This window comes from Castanea sativa, chromosome 11, assembly GCF_040712315.1.
Source record: "Castanea sativa cultivar Marrone di Chiusa Pesio chromosome 11, ASM4071231v1".
Taxonomy (NCBI): Eukaryota; Viridiplantae; Streptophyta; class Magnoliopsida; order Fagales; family Fagaceae; genus Castanea; species Castanea sativa.
Window position 1 is genome coordinate 65,521,603 of NC_134023.1, and position 17,274 is coordinate 65,538,876.

The 17,274-nt window shown below is 35.6% G+C and overlaps 2 protein-coding genes across 2 annotated transcripts; both read right to left on the minus strand.

Moving 5' to 3' along the window:
* Positions 1–295: 295 nt before the first annotated feature.
* Positions 296–13,727, minus strand: LOC142617321 (putative disease resistance protein RGA1). Its single transcript, XM_075790112.1, has 5 exons — positions 9,745–13,727; positions 7,082–7,211; positions 4,966–5,097; positions 4,097–4,150; positions 296–857 (listed from the first exon to the last, which is right to left on the minus strand). The coding sequence occupies exon 1, from the start codon at positions 13,318–13,320 to the stop codon at positions 9,859–9,861; it is 3,462 nt and encodes a 1,153-aa protein (XP_075646227.1). The 5' UTR covers positions 13,321–13,727; the 3' UTR covers positions 296–857; positions 4,097–4,150; positions 4,966–5,097; positions 7,082–7,211; positions 9,745–9,858.
* LOC142616966 (uncharacterized) lies at positions 1,527–3,478 on the minus strand. Its single transcript, XM_075789692.1, has 4 exons — positions 2,761–3,478; positions 2,099–2,244; positions 1,768–1,999; positions 1,527–1,681 (listed from the first exon to the last, which is right to left on the minus strand). Exons 1-4 carry the CDS (start codon positions 3,476–3,478, stop codon positions 1,527–1,529), a joined length of 1,251 nt encoding a protein of 416 aa, XP_075645807.1.
* Positions 13,728–17,274: the final 3,547 nt, after the last annotated feature.

Here is a 17,274-nt window from a genome sequence, read left to right on the forward strand (position 1 = left end):
TGACACCCCTACCATAAATCATTGTCATCTTAAATTCCATTTATCTCTAGTGCATAGATTCCAAACTAAATTTTGAAGTTCCATTCCTGTCTTAGTATTATACTTTATGTTGAGATAGCAGAAGCCTTGATTTATTTTTATTTTTTTTGGTTATGAGTGAAGCAAAAGAAAAAGTGGGTTTGTTTGAAATAAAAGTAGAAAAATAGGAGAAACAATCACAAAGAGAACACACAGATTTACGTGGTTCAGCCTTAGGCCTACATCCACGGGCAGCGCCAAAGAAAGTTTCACTAAAAAAATAAGAAGATTACAAAAGTGACACAAAAACACTCACAAAACCCAAGCCCCAAGTACACCCAAAGCTCACTCTCTCACCACAACTAGCAAACACTTTGTATCCTAAGCATGACTGGCTATATATACAGGTGCAAAGCCTATTTATTTGTTGCCATTGATATCTTCTCATCCTATTAATAAGCAATCACCAAATTTGGTTTGGTGTTGAACGTATATAAATGGAACTAATTCAACCCGTGTAACACTTTGTATCTTTGGTAATCCACAGTTCTTATAAAGCAGGGAGGGAATTGCAGGACCCTAATAACAAATGAAATTCCTCTGAGCTAGTAATAATGAAGTCAGAGCAACTGGTTGCATCATCTGCTCCAACATGTGATGTCTGCATTCTTGGACTATTGGAAATAAAAGTAGTCATGAGATAGGGTGCATATTATAGCACAACAGTCATCCTAAATGAAACCAAAAGTAGACAGTTATTATCGGGAAAAAAAAAAAGACAGTTATTTAATCAACTTCACATTTTTAAGAGATAATATTGGTTTCATTTGTCCTGTAACCTGTGAAAAGTGAGTCACCTGGCTTAGTTAGGACAAAATTCCACATTATAATCTGTCCTTATAGTTTCTTGATCAATGACAAATGAAATTGTTTGTTTGAACAAATCCGTATTGTATATGTTGCCATCTTGACGTAATAAGTGTATAACTGAAAAAACCTATTCAGTAAGGTCAAGAGATAAAATGAATTATGAAACAAGAAAATGGACTGAAATGTTCCATTAATTATATAATGTGTGCAGATTTTAAGGTTTCCTTGTTACATGTGTAAAGACATTTTTGCTATTATGGGATTTAGAATAGAATGTTTCAATCACCCAGGAGACATTAAACCAAATGAATTGAAGTTAACATAAACACTTCAAATGATATGTTCTTAACAAAAATTTTAAAAACCATATGAGCAAGAGCAACAACAATGAAAAACATTTTTTTTTTTTTTTTTGATAAGTAATCAGAAAGCTTATATAAATGAGATAAAGAAAGTCATACAAGAAGTTCATGATGATGAACAATCAAGAGAATAAGAAAAACTACTAGGGAACAAAGCTAAGAGAGGACATAAACACTGAGAGAGAAGAACAATAAGTAAACCCCCAACACCGAGACCACTCTAATAGACTACGCTGGCATAAAAGATTTAGCTCAAACAAGGTCTTCTCTTTGTCCTCAAAGGAACGGCGATTCCACTCCAACCACACAGTCCACATTAAGCACCCTGGAATCAAATTCCATATGTCCGACTTGTCCTTTCCATGCCACTGATGCCAGCAAGAGATCAAATCCGCCACTGATCATGACATAACCCAAGGAATCCCAAAGGCCTGAAGCATCGAAGACCATAGAGAGTGGGTAACAGGACAGTGCAGGAGAAGGTGGTTAACCGACTCCCCATCCATGCGACACATACAACACCTATTAACCAAAGGCCTACCCTTAAGCATGAGGTTATCCAAGGTGAGAATCCGGCTATGAGCAGCAGACCACAGAAAGAACGCCACCCGCTTAGGGATCTTAGGTTTCCAAACCCCCTTCCAAGGAAGCCAAGAATCTGAAGCACCCCGGATCGCGAGGTAATAAGACCGAGCATCAAACATACCATCCCCTTTAAGCCTCCAATAGAGGATGTCTCTCCTACTACCCTGAGGGATACGAGCTTGGATAAGCCGGAGAAGAGAATACGAAGCCACCAACTCTCAATCCTCAAAAGCTCTATAAAACGTTATATTCCACACTCTAACAGTACCCCCTTCTGGAATCCACAAAACTTCTGAGATATAGGCATCCTTGACCGATGAACACTCATAAAGCTCAGGATAGAGAACTTTTAGAGTAGCGTCACCAACCCACCTGTCATGCCAAAAACGGATACGAGTGCCTTCCCCCACTACAAATGAAAGATGCTTAGAAAAGTTCTCCCAACCTTCGTTAATGCTTCTCCAAAGGCCGCACCCATGGGACCTCCTGCAAGCCCTAGTCCTCCACCCCCCTAGCCCCTCGCCATATTTAGAAGAAATAACACGACGCCACAAGTGGGTATCTTCGTGGCCATATCTCCACAACCACTTCCCTAATAAAGCCTGATTAAACGACACCACCTTTCTTAACCCCAAACCACCCTTCTCGACGGGAATACACACCTTATCCTAGGCCACCAAAGGATATTTGAATCCCCCCTCCGAAGACCCCCAAAGGAACTTCCTCTGAATATATTCCAATCTAGCCGCCACAGCTTTAGGAATAGTAAAGAGAGATATAAAGTAAGTCGGGAGACATGAGAGAGTACTCTTAATTAACATGAGCCTCCCACCCTTAGATAAATAGAGACGCTTCCACCCAGCGAGCCTCTTCTCCATCTTTTCCAAAATAGGATTCCAGATCAAGGGGGACTTAAAAGAAGAACCCAATGGCATCCCCAAATACTTCATAGGCAATTTGCCTACTCTACATTGCAGCACATTAGCCAAAGCATCAAGATTATTCACCTCCCCCACGGGGACAATCTCGCTTTTCCCCACATTGACCTTCAAACCCGTGAACGCCTGAAAACAAGACAACACCAGCCTAATAGACAGAAGCTGCTCCATAGAGGCCTCACAAAATATGATGGTGTCATCCGCAAATAACAGATGGGAAATACTCACCCCAGCAGAATTCACAGCTCCCACCTGGAAACCCCGAATAAGATTACACTCCTCTGTCTTCTGCAGCAGCCTACTTAAAACCTCCATTATCAAAAGAAATAACAATGGAGATAGCGGATCCCCTTGTCTCAACCCACGAGAGCTACCAAAAAAACCCTCAGGGGAACCATTTACAAGGACTGAGAATCGAACAGACGTAACGCAAGTTATAATCCATCTCCTCCATTTCTCCCCAAAACCCATCCGGCCCAACAAATAAAACAAGGCCTCCCAGTTTACGTGATCATAAGCTTTCTCAATATCCAGCTTGCAAACCACACCCGGAATTCTGCTCTTCAACCTGCTATCCAAATATTCATTAGCAATAAGCACAGAATCCAGAATCTGCCTTCCGCCAACAAACGAATTCTGAGTCTCATTAGCAATTGCACATGACTTGCACACAAAGCTTGCATTCCCTAATGTTAGTGAGTGCATGGATTGATTTAACATGTTCTCAATCCTAGAATTTTGAGAGAGCAACCAAAGTAATATTCCGTATTATCTACAATGAAGAATTATTGATGCAATAGTTCAGGTAGAAAACTAGGAATTTCATACATTGGAATTGAGAATGGGCCTCACTTCACCTTAAAAGAAAATTTCTGCATCAAAAAGTATTCATGTTAGTTAGTTGTTAAATGGAATAAAACTACAGGGGATTTGTGTTCACATCCAAAGTCACCAAGAAAACGAGCTCCACTAACAGCAAAAGTTGACATAATCGTAAAATTAATACAAAGATATTGCAGCAGGTCTAATTAGCATTTGGACATTGAAAATAAATTCTCTCTTTGGGACCCAAATTGTTATAAAAGCGGTCATTTTTTCCTCTATTCAATTGCTACTGTTACATTGGACTCAATTTAAAAGATTGTTGACAACTAATGAATTTCTATCCTTGAGAACAGAGGATTCTCAATTCATATGTTATTTTAAATATTTCATGTAGTCAGTTGTCCATCGCTTGATTATAACTTTATAATATGCTAATTAACTCCAAGAATGTTAGGCTACTTCAAAGTGAAAGTTCAAATGCATATCTAAGAAACGAACCTTTATCATGGAAGTCTTAGGAGTCCTCTGATATGGAAAGTCACATTTTTTGCCCTGCAGCAACAACTAGTCAGTCCAATATGAGTCACTAATTATTTTTAGATGAAAAGGTCTAATAAGTATCATGAATTCATTTAATATTTTCTTTGCAGCATAAATAATTTGAAAAAAATATCATAATTTTCTCCATTCTATAGTTATTGGTTTTTTAGCATTCAATCAGAAAGTTTATTAACAACTTGCAAATTTGTATGCTTCATAACAGAAGATGTTGGATTCATATAATATTTCAGAGATTTTATTTAATTAAATTTTCCTTGGGTGGAATTATAACTATATGGTATGCTAAGTACTAATCACCCAAAAAAACAGGGGGGAAAAAAAAAAAACTTATATGTTATGCTAAGTTCCCCTAAGAATGTGAGGCTGCTTAAGAGAAAGAAGGCATTAAATGCTTACTAAGAAAAACTACTGAAGAAAAAAACCATTATCTCTTAGGAAAACATTCTATTTTTTTCCTGCTCCAACAGCTAAGTCTAATGTAAATCATGAAAACAATAATCACTTAATTTTTTTTGTAAGTTGTACTACTCACTCATACTGTTAGTGCATGAACTGAGGACGTTCTCACCAACTTAAGCAGATCCATTTCTAGACTTATGAAGAAGAAAAGGCTACAAGCACTGGAACATCCAATCCTGTTGTAATTGACAATTTTTGACCCACTAAAATATATCCCTTGATAGTTCTTTTGTTATGTAATTTCTAAAGGATGGTTTTTGTCTTTTTGAGTACTGATATGTACAAAATAGTGACAATTTGAAAAGCATATAAATAGCATTCGTAAAAATCATCAGTAATATTTTTACATGAACATAAAGCTGATGCTTCACAAGGAGTCATTGAAAAGTCAAACGATCAGTCTTCATAAATTAAGCAACACTGAAACTAGGCAGCTCTCTAATTGCTAACACCAAGTTACAATCTTCATCCATTCCATCCTATCAAACATAAGTTTGCGAAATAAATTAGAAAAGAAGAGAGGAAACACCAAAGCAGTAATATTTCTACCAACTGGCAAAAACAATTTCAAAACACATGAAGTAAGAAGAAATGAGATACGGCTTTTTGCTAGTCTCTAAATATTTTTATTACTAGTGTAGCAAGAAGAAACACACTCTCAAACATGTCCACCTAGTATTCAATGCTCCTGTGGCTAACTGGCTCTTGCTTCCTAGTATATAGAATCAAATTTCTGATAAAATCATCCTACTCGAAACAAAAGGAAGAATGAATGTGAATGTCTTCCAAGGGTTGGAAAACAAAAACATGCCATGATTCAAGAGAAGACCATGTCACAAAGTTGAGAATAGCTAGTAAAGTATCACAACATTGTCCTTACAAAAATTTTAGTATTCTTTGATGTGGTGGCATATGAGAACTGAGGATATTTTTGGATTCACATTATACTAAAACACACACACACACACACACACACACTAGTTATCAGTTAGGTCAAGCATCCATGGCACATTCAAATGATGATGATAGTAGCTATACTCTTTATAAAGACTATTATCTAACAATTATATATCATTAATTATCAACAAGATCTGGAATTCTGGAAGCCACAACAGATGGTCATTGGCAAGGCAAAAGACTGAATTCATTCAAGCAGTGCCCTAAACTGTGCCTTCTTCTGGAAAAAAAAGTGTCATAAGATGACCAAACTCTAAAGGATGAATAAAATGAAAGTTATTGGGAAATTTTTATATGCTATTTTCATTTCAATAATGCAAAGAAACACAAATTTTGCATAAAAATAGATATATATACCCACTATAAAGACAATGCAAAAATAGTTTAGAGACTTTTAATCATATGGAGACATTGGAATGTCAAAGGCAGGTAGGGAATTGGTTCAATAGGTGCAGCTAAATGGTAAAAGGTAAGTGGACAGAACACAGTACCACAGAATAGAAAATTTTTCACATGCAGCCAGGAGAAGTGGCTATGAATTGCATTTAAAAAAAATGTCAAATTCTAATAAGTATATCCAAAAAAAAATCCCTTGCAATGGAAATTGAATCACAAAAATTGGCATCTATGTATTGAGCTTCCAAATTTTCTTCCTCATATTTTTCACTAGTAAGTTACACACCCACCTGATGGGTCTTGAACCCAAGACCCATCCCTCCACCTAGCACTTATAAGGGGAAGAGGTGCCTGTTGAGTTAGAGCTCACTGGCCAAATCTTCCTTATCATTAATTCAAGTACCAAGACATAATCCTAGTGAATTTACCCAAAAATACCAAAAGCAACCTGTGAAATATTCATGATCTACCTTACGGGACCTTGAAACATGGAATTGCAATACTGGAATGCAGTTCAGTTCATCATGAAATGACAAAAATCAACAGTAGAGGATTGCTGTTGGTGACATTCCCAGTCGGAAAAAGATTGCATACATCATTTTGTAATTTGATTTCCCTTTGTTGCTAGTGCATCCAAACTAACTTCAGAAGTTTCCTCCGTCTTAGTGCTACACTTTCTTTCTTTGGTAATTCACATTAATTCTAAGTCAGGGAATTGCAAGACCATTAATAGCCAAGGAAAACTCCAGTGGGTCAGTAATACAGAAGTCAAAGAACCTGTTGGCATCATCTGTTCCAATGCGTGACCTAAAAGTTAGTATCATCCCGGATTGTAAAAGTAGTAATGACAAGTTGCATGTTATGTCGAGCGTTGTTAATTACACACCGGTGTATATGGTGTGCGCGTGTCACGTCAACTGAAATCGTGGATTCAAAACATGATTTCACAATTTAAGTGAGAAATTGTGTTTTGAACACATGATTTCCAAAGTGTTGTGTGTATGGAGTGTGCACTCCATGGTGTGCAACAACAATTTCCCTTATGTCAAAGCGTTCGTCCTAAAAAAAGCCAAAAGTAGACATAATACTTTAATCAATATCTAATCTTACCTTTTTTTTCCACTCTACTACACAAAAACACAAGCCCTGCACTGATTGTTGAGTGTTGATGCAGCAACTTCATAGCTTTAAGAGAAAATATTGGTGGCTTTTGTCATTTAACTTGTAAAAGTTGAGTTACCTGGTTTAGTCAGGACAAACTCTACATTATAATTGTTACAATAATGGTTAACATAGAAAAATTTTCCTATCAATTTAAGCTTTTAAGACAATTGGTAGTTTATCATGGCATCAAAATATGTGTTCTTAAGTTTGAATCCTATCTCCACTCTACCTCCCATTTCAAAGGGATGCTTTCTGAGTCCTGCTTGTGTACATAGGAAAGAGTAAACATTTCCAATATTTTGACATGAACATAAACTAATGCTTCACAAGGAATGAGATATTAAGCCATATCTACAACTATGTAGTAATCGGATTGCTACCACCAAACCATTATCTTCATCCATTCCAGCCTATCAAAATTAAATTCAACTAATAAATTAAAAATTTTAAAAAAAAAAAAAAAAGGAAAAGAGAGGAAAATAAGTGTTTTTACCATCTTACAATTAAATTTCCAACAAGTGAACCTTTTAGCCTAATCTATGTGGTAAGATATAATAAAGATGAGAATGAGATACTTATCAATTAACTTTTTGCTAGTTGCTGCATATTTGTTTTTACCAGCATGGTTGGAAGATATATAAACTACTGAAATGTTGTCTGTTTAAGTATTCAAAGCTCTGGCATACAGACTCCTATAACTGAGAAAATCACCATACCTAAACCGAAAATGAGGAATGAAAAGGGAGAGAGTAGTATCTAACAATCACAGGGAACTTAGAAAGGAGATGCATGAATATAAAGAAACAGGGGAGTTAACACCAAGTAGTGATGTTTTTTGCTGATAAGTTTGGGAGCAGATCATATTTCTGAAATGCATTTAATATTAATCCAATATAACATAGCCGACCCCAAAAATTTTAGGACTAAGGATTTATTGTTGGGTTGGACTAGATCATCCTAATGAATAATGATTATTCACCATAAATCTATTCCAACATCTCCAAGTGCCAAATTTCAATTTGTTTATTTAAAATCAACACTGCAAACCTAAAAGTGCAGTCTTATCATTTATACCAAGATACAGATGCTTAGAACAAAGAAACAAGTGAAGGATTTACGCGTCTCCCACACCCCCCTTTTTTCCCCTTGAAGGAAAAAGGAACACAAAAACAAGATAATTAGCCGAGCTGTTCACTTGCTGCACTTGCCCAACAGGTTCTCTATAGGCTCAGATATTTATCCCTAGTTTTGTTTCATGCTTCTAATTTGTTTTCCATCTAAGATCAAATAAACTGGGAGATCATCAAAAAACACAAAGAGAACAAAGAAAAAGGGTTAAGAACGTAGCATTTGAATCACTACAAAAGATTAGGATTCATAATTAATCTACATTTATCTAGAAACATAGAAGATGAACCAAGTTCAGGCCCTATCAGCTATAGGACATGAACTTTTTTAGGTGGACCATCCCCTCTTCCCCATTAGTGACTTTGTGATATTTATTAAGCTTTTTTTCTTTTATTTGGAAGAAAATTGATTAACTCAATATCGCCATAGTGTTAAATGCCAAAAATCAGAGATCCCATTGGAACACTACTTCAAATTACTCAATAACCTTTGATAACTGGTGACTCTAACCAAGTACCTGACCTAGATCAGTTTCCGAAATCCTCAAAGTATCCAAGGAATAGATCCTTTGCCATATTTTCCACAAAAATCTTCAAACTCCTTAGATGATCCACACTCATCGATGATTAATCCCATTAAATTTGTTGATAAACAAAAGGCATATTTATTTTAAGGCCATTCATGTAAACAGATTACAAAGGAGTAGGATTATGCAATGACAGAAAGGATAACAATATTTCAATAACAATGAAAAATAAAAAACATTAATTCTGTTTCAGTGCATCACTATTGGCATCCTAGAAATGCAATGCGAATCTAATAGAGCTTTAATTTTGAGGCAAAATTTCTTCACAACAAAACAGAGAATCACACTTTAACCTTTCTTAACAAAACTCTTAGTATGGCCATTATATAACAATGGAATCCTCATTGTATGAATCAAAATAACAAATCAGTTTTTGCAAAAGGCTTAAATTAAAACCCAATAAACTAAGAAAGAGAGTTGCATTCCAAAAAAGAAAAATGAAGAAAAAAAGAAGAAGAGAGCGAACAACTGTTAAGAGCAGTTGTTCATGGATGATATTGGGGTTGGCCAAATCTTTCTTGTTGAAAAAATAACCAAAAGCAAAACTTTTAAACAATGTCCAACAGTTTGGTTTCTTTCAAAACAATCTTGGATTTTTCATTGTTAGAAAACATGAAAAACCAAAAGTTTCACTAAAGTGAACCCAATACAATTATATACCATGGTTGAGTATATTTATTGTTCTAATATTTTGGAAATCCACAAAAAAAAAAAAAAAAGATAATTAAAAATTTCTTTATTTTTTGGAAATCAACAAAATATAAAGAATAGAATTCCCAAAAATTTACTATGTTTTCTCAGCAACCATACATAAATTATATAAGATTATTAAGAAATGAAAAAAAAAAAGTAAAAAGTGAAGAGCTACCAAGCTCAGCTATTGCAGAAGACATACCAGAAGTTATGTTGCAAGTGGCATGGTCGAAGCTGAGAGGGCTAGTGTTCTTGAGGTAGCCCAAGAGGAATTGACTGAAAAATGGACTGGTTCACATTTTTTCAGCATATAAAATCACCAATTCCGAATTTTCAAAACAGGGACGTGAGCGATTTTGAACCAGTCTTCCCCAATTTCCTTTTCACATCTTTTCGCTAAGTCAGGACATCCGTCAATTGATAGATTTTGTAAAGACTTGAGAGAAACCATCTCATCAGGAAGTGATTTGAGATTTGGACAATGGGAAATGCGAAGTTCTTCAAGGGACGTGAGATTACTAATTCCACCGGGAATTGATGTTAGGTCGGGGCTGTGTGAAATTTCAAGGTATACAACTGAGGTGAGCTCTGGGAAAATCGTCAAATTGGGACAATCAGAAATCAGAAGCCTTCGCAGAGCAGTAACATGTTGAAGCCCGGAAGGAATAGACTTCAAATTCGGAACCCTTACGTAAAGCAGAGAACTGAGGCATTTAAGATGCTGCCATTCGATGCCATCATCACTCATGTCACTAATCGAATCAAACAGCTCACAATCAAATATCTCCAAGTCCTCGAGTGAGGTGAGATGGGGCACGGCTAGAGATAGAGATTTCAGCTTAGGGCCTCCTTGTATATGTAGTTGCTTGAGAGAACTCAGGTTTGACATCCAATCATCTGGTAGATCCTTTGCATCCTTTATATCATATAAAGTCATAGACTTTAATTTGGAGAAAGGAGAGGACAGGAAAGAGGAGGAAGAAGGAAGCGAAGAAGTCATCGCTATTGTCGGTTGTAAAGCTTTCAAACTGACTTCATACAAAAATAGACTTTCTTCAAGATACGGAAATGGAGGCAAGGAAGTTAGATTAGGGCAAAACTGAATATCTAAAACAGAAAGATGATGGAATGAAGGCAGTGACTGGTGATGCGGATGTTGTTGGTGATCTGTTGTTGATGTGCTCCTCCACCATCCCTTCAGACTAGGGCAGTCGGTAATATGAATTGTCTTTAGCGATGGGAAGAAGGATGTAGTAGGAACCTCCTCATTTATATCACCATCTGATATGTACTCCAAAACTTTCATATTTGTAAGCGATAGACGTTCCAGGGAGTGGAGTTGAGACAATCGTGGAAGTTGTTGACATCTCTTACAATTAGTTATAGATAAATCAACCAGATTTGTGAGCAAAGAAAGCCAACTTGAAAATCTCACACCCCCATACCCTCTCACAGACAAAAATTTAAGGTTTTGGTGTGGTTGGAGGCCTTCTAATAACTTCTCATCACTATCGTTGTCATCGTCAGAACAAAAATCAAGATCATTTGCATGCCATAATAATGTCAACCGTTCAAGATATTGTTTTGCCCTTAAATTGGCAGCAATGGGTTCTGAATAAACATCTTCCAAGCATCTCAAATTTGAGATTTGTAGTTTTCCTCTCAGGGAGTTTAGCGAATTCAATTCGTCTAACCCACTACCAATGGGCCCAGAGGTAGAAGCTTGGTTGTCTCTCACAACAAATAATGATAACGTTTGAAGGCATGTCATTTGCCCTAATCCATCAGGCATATGACTCAAATGCTCACAATCGCTATTCTCAAGATGCCTGAGGCCAACCAAAAATCTAACGTCTCTAGGTAATTCTTTAAGATTCCAACAATCATTGACTTTTAGTGTTTGCAATTTCCAAAGTCTAGAAATAGCATTAGGGAGAGTTTCAATACCACTATTTCCAGAAAAATCAAGGTAAGTAAGATGTATTAACTTTTCAATAGAATCTGGCACTCTCTTAATATGCACTCCACATAAACCCAATGCACGCAATCTTCTGCAACTCAAAATAAGTTTATTCAAAAACTCTGATTTGTCTCGGTCCTGGACCGATGCCCACCCATTAGTTTCCATTCTTAGAAGATATGTACGTAACTTCTCTGCTCTAACTAGCCAAGAAGTTTCAGTAAAAGATGAGTTCGTATAAAATGGAAGTGACACATGACGAGTTTTTTCATCAAAATTGTTTCCATCCAAAGTAATTATTTTGCACTCTGCCCCTGCAACTAATTGTGCAAGATCATGAATTAAATCATGCATCTTGTATTTTAATTCTCCTCCCCATGCATTTGTCACTTCTTCAAAGAAGGACCTCCAAAGCAAATCCTTGAAATACTCATCTGCAACATCTTCTAATTCTTGGTTTTTGTTTGATGGTCGGATAAAACCTTGCGCTATCCATAGTTGTATGAGTGTCACCTTATCGATCTCATAATCTTTAGGAAACAAGGAACAAAAGGCAAAACAATTTTTCAAATGTGATGGAAGATAATCATAACTCAACTTTAAAATTGGAAATATGTCATTTTTTTGTTGAGATGCACTTTCTAGTATATTTTTCTTGACATATGACCATTTATACTCTGTTCTCTCCAAGAGCAATACATTTCCTATAGACTTTATGGCAAGGGGTACCCCTTGACATTTGTGCACAATTTCCCTTCCAATTTCTTCTAGTCTACGATTATTGGTCTCTTGCCCTTGCCTTTCTCTAAATGCTATTTGCTTGAATAACAACCAAGATTGTTCCTCAGAGAGACCTTTAAGAGTGTGTATTGAAACTGAGTGTGCAATCTCTGCTACCAATCTCCCACGCGTAGTTGTTACAATTTTACTTCCCTTAGCACCACCCACTAAAAGATTTTTCAAGCGTTCCCATTTGTGAGGATCCTCATTCCACACATCATCCAAGACAAGTAAGTACTTCTTTTGATTAATTATTTTACGAAGTTGATCTTGTAATTTATCCATGCTATGGTCTTCAAGTTTCTCACCTGTAGCAGATATTATTTTTCGAATAATCATTTTCACGTCAAAGACATCAGATATACATATCCACATTTTTAGTTCAAAATGTTCTTTGATGCTCTTGTCATTGTATACAAATTGAGCAAGTGTGGTTTTTCCTAACCCACCAATCCCCAATATAGAAATAATTGAAACATTCTCTTCATTATTAGGCTCCAACAACAGTTTTATGACGGCCTCTTTATCATCCTCTCTCCCAATAACTTTTTCATCAGCTACAAATGAGTGAGTCTCTTCCCTTTCCATACTCACGGGTGGCCCAACATGGTATTCTTTCAAGTGAAATTTTTTCCTATCTTCCGCTATTGCATTTAGTTTCTGCTTCATTGCAATTATTTTACGACTCATCTTTCGACGAAAAACAAGTGGGTTTGAAGTTGAAAAGAAATCGCGTACCTCTTTTGTAATATTCCCACTCATCGCTCTTCTTCGTAAAGCTTTAGTGTAGAACTCACCCAACAAGTCATCTGCTTCATAAACGGCGTCCTTGAGCTTATCGAGCCAGTCCTTAACTTGATGGTTATGACTCTGCTGATCTGCTGCATCCTGAAGTACAGCTTGAATAGTGGAAACAGAGTTCTTGATGTTTTCAAGTTCAGCTTCGACTTCCCAAAGCGATGCGACCTCTTTGAAAGCCCAAGAGCCCAAATCTTCAATGATTTTTTCTGCAACGGCAAGGAGCATTCCTTCGGCCATTTCTTTGTAACGTGGAAAAGGAAATTAGAAGATCGAGACGAAAGCTAGAGGATGGGCTTGAAGTGCTCTGATGTCAGTGAAGGTAATGGTGCTGTGAAGAAGAATCAAGTTTTAAAGTGGAAGTGTTAACATTATTAGTTTTCCTTTATATTTTCTTCGAAGAATCGTTATCATGCATAGGAAAATAACAAGAACCATCATGGTAGTAATTGGCCCACTGCAAAGAAAAAACCGTGGGCTGTGGAGGAAGGTGTTCCCCTTGCATTATTGAAGCTAATGTCTAGGTCGTTGTTACGGTACAGTTGGCCAGCCAATAGACAGAACAAATCACCAATATACAATGAATCCAATGGTACATGTCAAAGTAAAGGTGGGTCCTCCACCAGAGCAAATGTCAGGTTCATCACGTGTGTGATAAAGGCAGAAGATTTGGCCGAATCTGGCTAAGATTTTGCTGAATTTGGTCTTAATCTGATTAGATCTGTCAACGTCTTGTTAGATTTAACCCTAGATTCTTCTTTCTCCAGAAAAGAAAAGGAAAAAAAAAATCTTTTAACTCTAATTATTATGCAAAGACAATGCTTGATATCTTTCTATACGGAGTCTGTACTTTATATTTTGTTTAAATGGTAAATTTTTATAATTTAAAATTATGTATAATATATAAGTTTATAAATTATATAATAAATAATATTTAATTGACATAAAATTTAATATATGTATTAAAAGTGTAAAAAAAATGTAATTTAAAATTTTAAAATATATATTAATATTTATTTCATTGAATAAGGTTATAGACTTATATTTCAATTAGTTTTATAATTAAACTTTATCCCTTAAACAAATGTTTTATTCTTTTTCGGCAAAATTTTTATTCCTACATCTTGTATCAGTACTCTCTCTCTTTTCTTTTTTTCATTTTTTGGGGGAGAAACCTTGTACCAGTAGTCTAAATTTGAACAGCTAATGAAATTGGCCTTAAGTGAGACTAACAACCACGTGTTCAGTATCCAGTTAATTGTAAATTCAGTTTCCAATTTTTGCAAGAAATTTTAACACATCACCCATTGCATTTTTTTTAATAAAAAACAGAAATTTGTCTAACTTGACTTCACGTTGAAGTAAATCAATTATGTTTTTATTTTCCTTCGTCTTATCAGGCCAATAATAAAAGACCTTTTTCATTGGTTGGATTGTTAAAAATAAATAAATAAATAAAACTTAGATGTAATTTTTTTTTTAAATGCTAAGTATTTTTATAGTGTGAGGACACTTCCCCAATTAATCGGTAATTTGTCCACTTTGGGGAGCCAGTCCCTCACGGTTTTGTCCTCGTCCCCGAGTGTAGGCACTTAGGATTTTCACCTCGGACCAAGGGCTGGCCTTGTAATCTCGAAGGCTTGACACCTTTGTGTCCCACATCAGTTAGAGAACCCTCCCACTCATGGTTTATAAGCTTCTGGAGCGACCATGAGTGTACCATCACTACACTTTTAATGTGAGGACACTTCCCCAATTAATCGGTAATTTGTCCGCTTTGGGGAGCCAGTCCCTCACGGTTTTGTCCTCGTCCCCGAGTGTAGGCACTTAGGATTTTCACCTCGGACCAAGGGCTGGCCTTGTAATCACTCATGGTTTATAAGCTTCTGGAGCGACTATGAGTGTACCACTTTTTCAACATTTTAAAAAATATTGACTATCACAATTTTAGTATTGATTTAAATTATTGACGTTATGGAAAAACTCAATTTACTCATTTCAAAATAGATAGATAAAATTTCAAGAATTTTATTATGAAGTTAACCCAAGAAGTCATCCTAATCCATCTTTAATCTATTACAGAGATATTAATCGTATTTAATATTTATTAGAGAGTTATTGGAAAAGTCACCTTTAGATAATTAAAAGGGTAAATTGCAAATTACACCCCTGAAGTTTGGGATTGTTTAGATTTTATACCTTAAAATTTCAGAAATTTGATTTTACACATTGAAGTTTGGTTCCATTAGCAATTCACACCCCTCAGTTAGTTTTTGCCATTAATTAACACATCACCATGTTGACATATTTAATTTTGCCAAATCAGCCCAAAAATTGTGAAAAAATAATGGCAGACTTGGCACAATAAAAACGGTGCAGTTTTGCCCAAATTTAAAACGCAAAACTTAAAGCCTAAACTACACCGTTTCACGAAGGCAGCTCCTTCCCAATCCACAGCAGAGAACCATCGTGAACCCAAACCTCAAAACCATGGGCTCAACCAGATCAGGTCTAGTGGTCCACAGCGGCAGCGATAGTGAGAACTCTTCTCTTCTCTCCAACTCTATTTCTCTCTTGTTTTGGGTTTCGCTTTTTCTTGCCATTATTGGATTGGCTTTGTTGGGGATTCATAGATGTGATTGGGTTTCCATAGTTTCTTTCAATATTTTTGTATCTTCTCTCAGCTGCCTTCAAAACATGGCATCTAAAGCTATCTGTATTTTCTGCAGACAAAGACAACCATTTTCCATTTATCCATTAGCCTTTAGCAAGTTTATACACACAAGAGAGTATAAAAATTAACAGCTTATATACAATTCAAAACTACAATAATTCTAAGCAAAAAAAAACGCAAGACCATTGACACTAAACTATTTACATTCTCGTTTCATATGACAAAACCGGCCAATGCCAAGTTGTCATATGGTTTATCTGCTAGCTGCTGCAAATGGAATACATGAAACTAATGCAATGTTTGTATTTGTTACACATCTAAAATCTCTTCGAAATAATTGCTGAGTTAAGTTTTGCATATATTAACTGTTGTATTGGTATGGCCCGAAGAAAACAAATTTACCAAATCATATAAAGAATACAAGATATCCGTAACCACCAAAATACCAAAAAATGGACAAAAGCAAAGAAGCTACTCTGGCAGAGCGGAGGCTCATCCCAAACACCACAGCCTGGTAGGTATCACGTGCGCAAGCCGCAAAGCACAACACAATGCAATATGCTGCCCACGTCTTATCTTAACTTTTCACAATCAAACACCACAGTGCCACCACTGTGGACCTGATTCACGATGGACCTCTGCTCTGCGATTTGGGAGGGATCTGCCTTCGTGAAACGGTGTAGTTTAGGCTTTAAGTTTTGTGTTTTAAATTTGGGCAAAACTACACCGTTTTTATTGTGCCAAGTCTGCCATTATTTTTCACAATTTTTGGGCTGATTTGGCAAAATAACACATGTCAATACGGTGATGTGTCAATTGACGGTAGAAACTAACTAGAGGGTGTGAATTGCTAACGGAATCAAATTTCAGATTGTAAAATCAAATTTCTAAAATTTTGGGGTGTAAAATCTAAACAATTTCTAACTTTAAGGGTATAATTTGCAATTTACCCTAATCAAAACAAGTGAATAGAAATTATTTATTGACATAGTTATTGACATGATACATCAATAGAAATGTACTCGCTAAATAGTAATAATAATATATTTTTTTTTTTTGTGATAAGATAATATATATTTATATCAGTTAAGAGGAGCATTCTCATTAACATATCTTTACAGGTAATAAATGTGAATTCAAAGGAATTCAAAACATTTTTCATTAAGCAGTAACACATATGACATAGCAATCAGTTTTGAAAATTTTCTGCACTAAACCATATAAGAGTTTCTGATTTTCTAAAAATATATATCTATTATTATTACTATTATATAAAATAATGAATTTAATTTAATATTGTTAAAAAATCTAAAATAAAGTGGGATTAAAAAAATATTTATTTGTAATTTTTCTAAAAATAAAATTTACATTTTGGATAATTATAAACAAATACAATAAATGTGAAAGTTAAAAATCCCTTATTGCATAATGTTACACAATATTATGAACAATCAACAGCCAACAATGTTATTGCTTATGAATCCTTATTGCGTGCACAATATTATGAATGGCAATAAGTG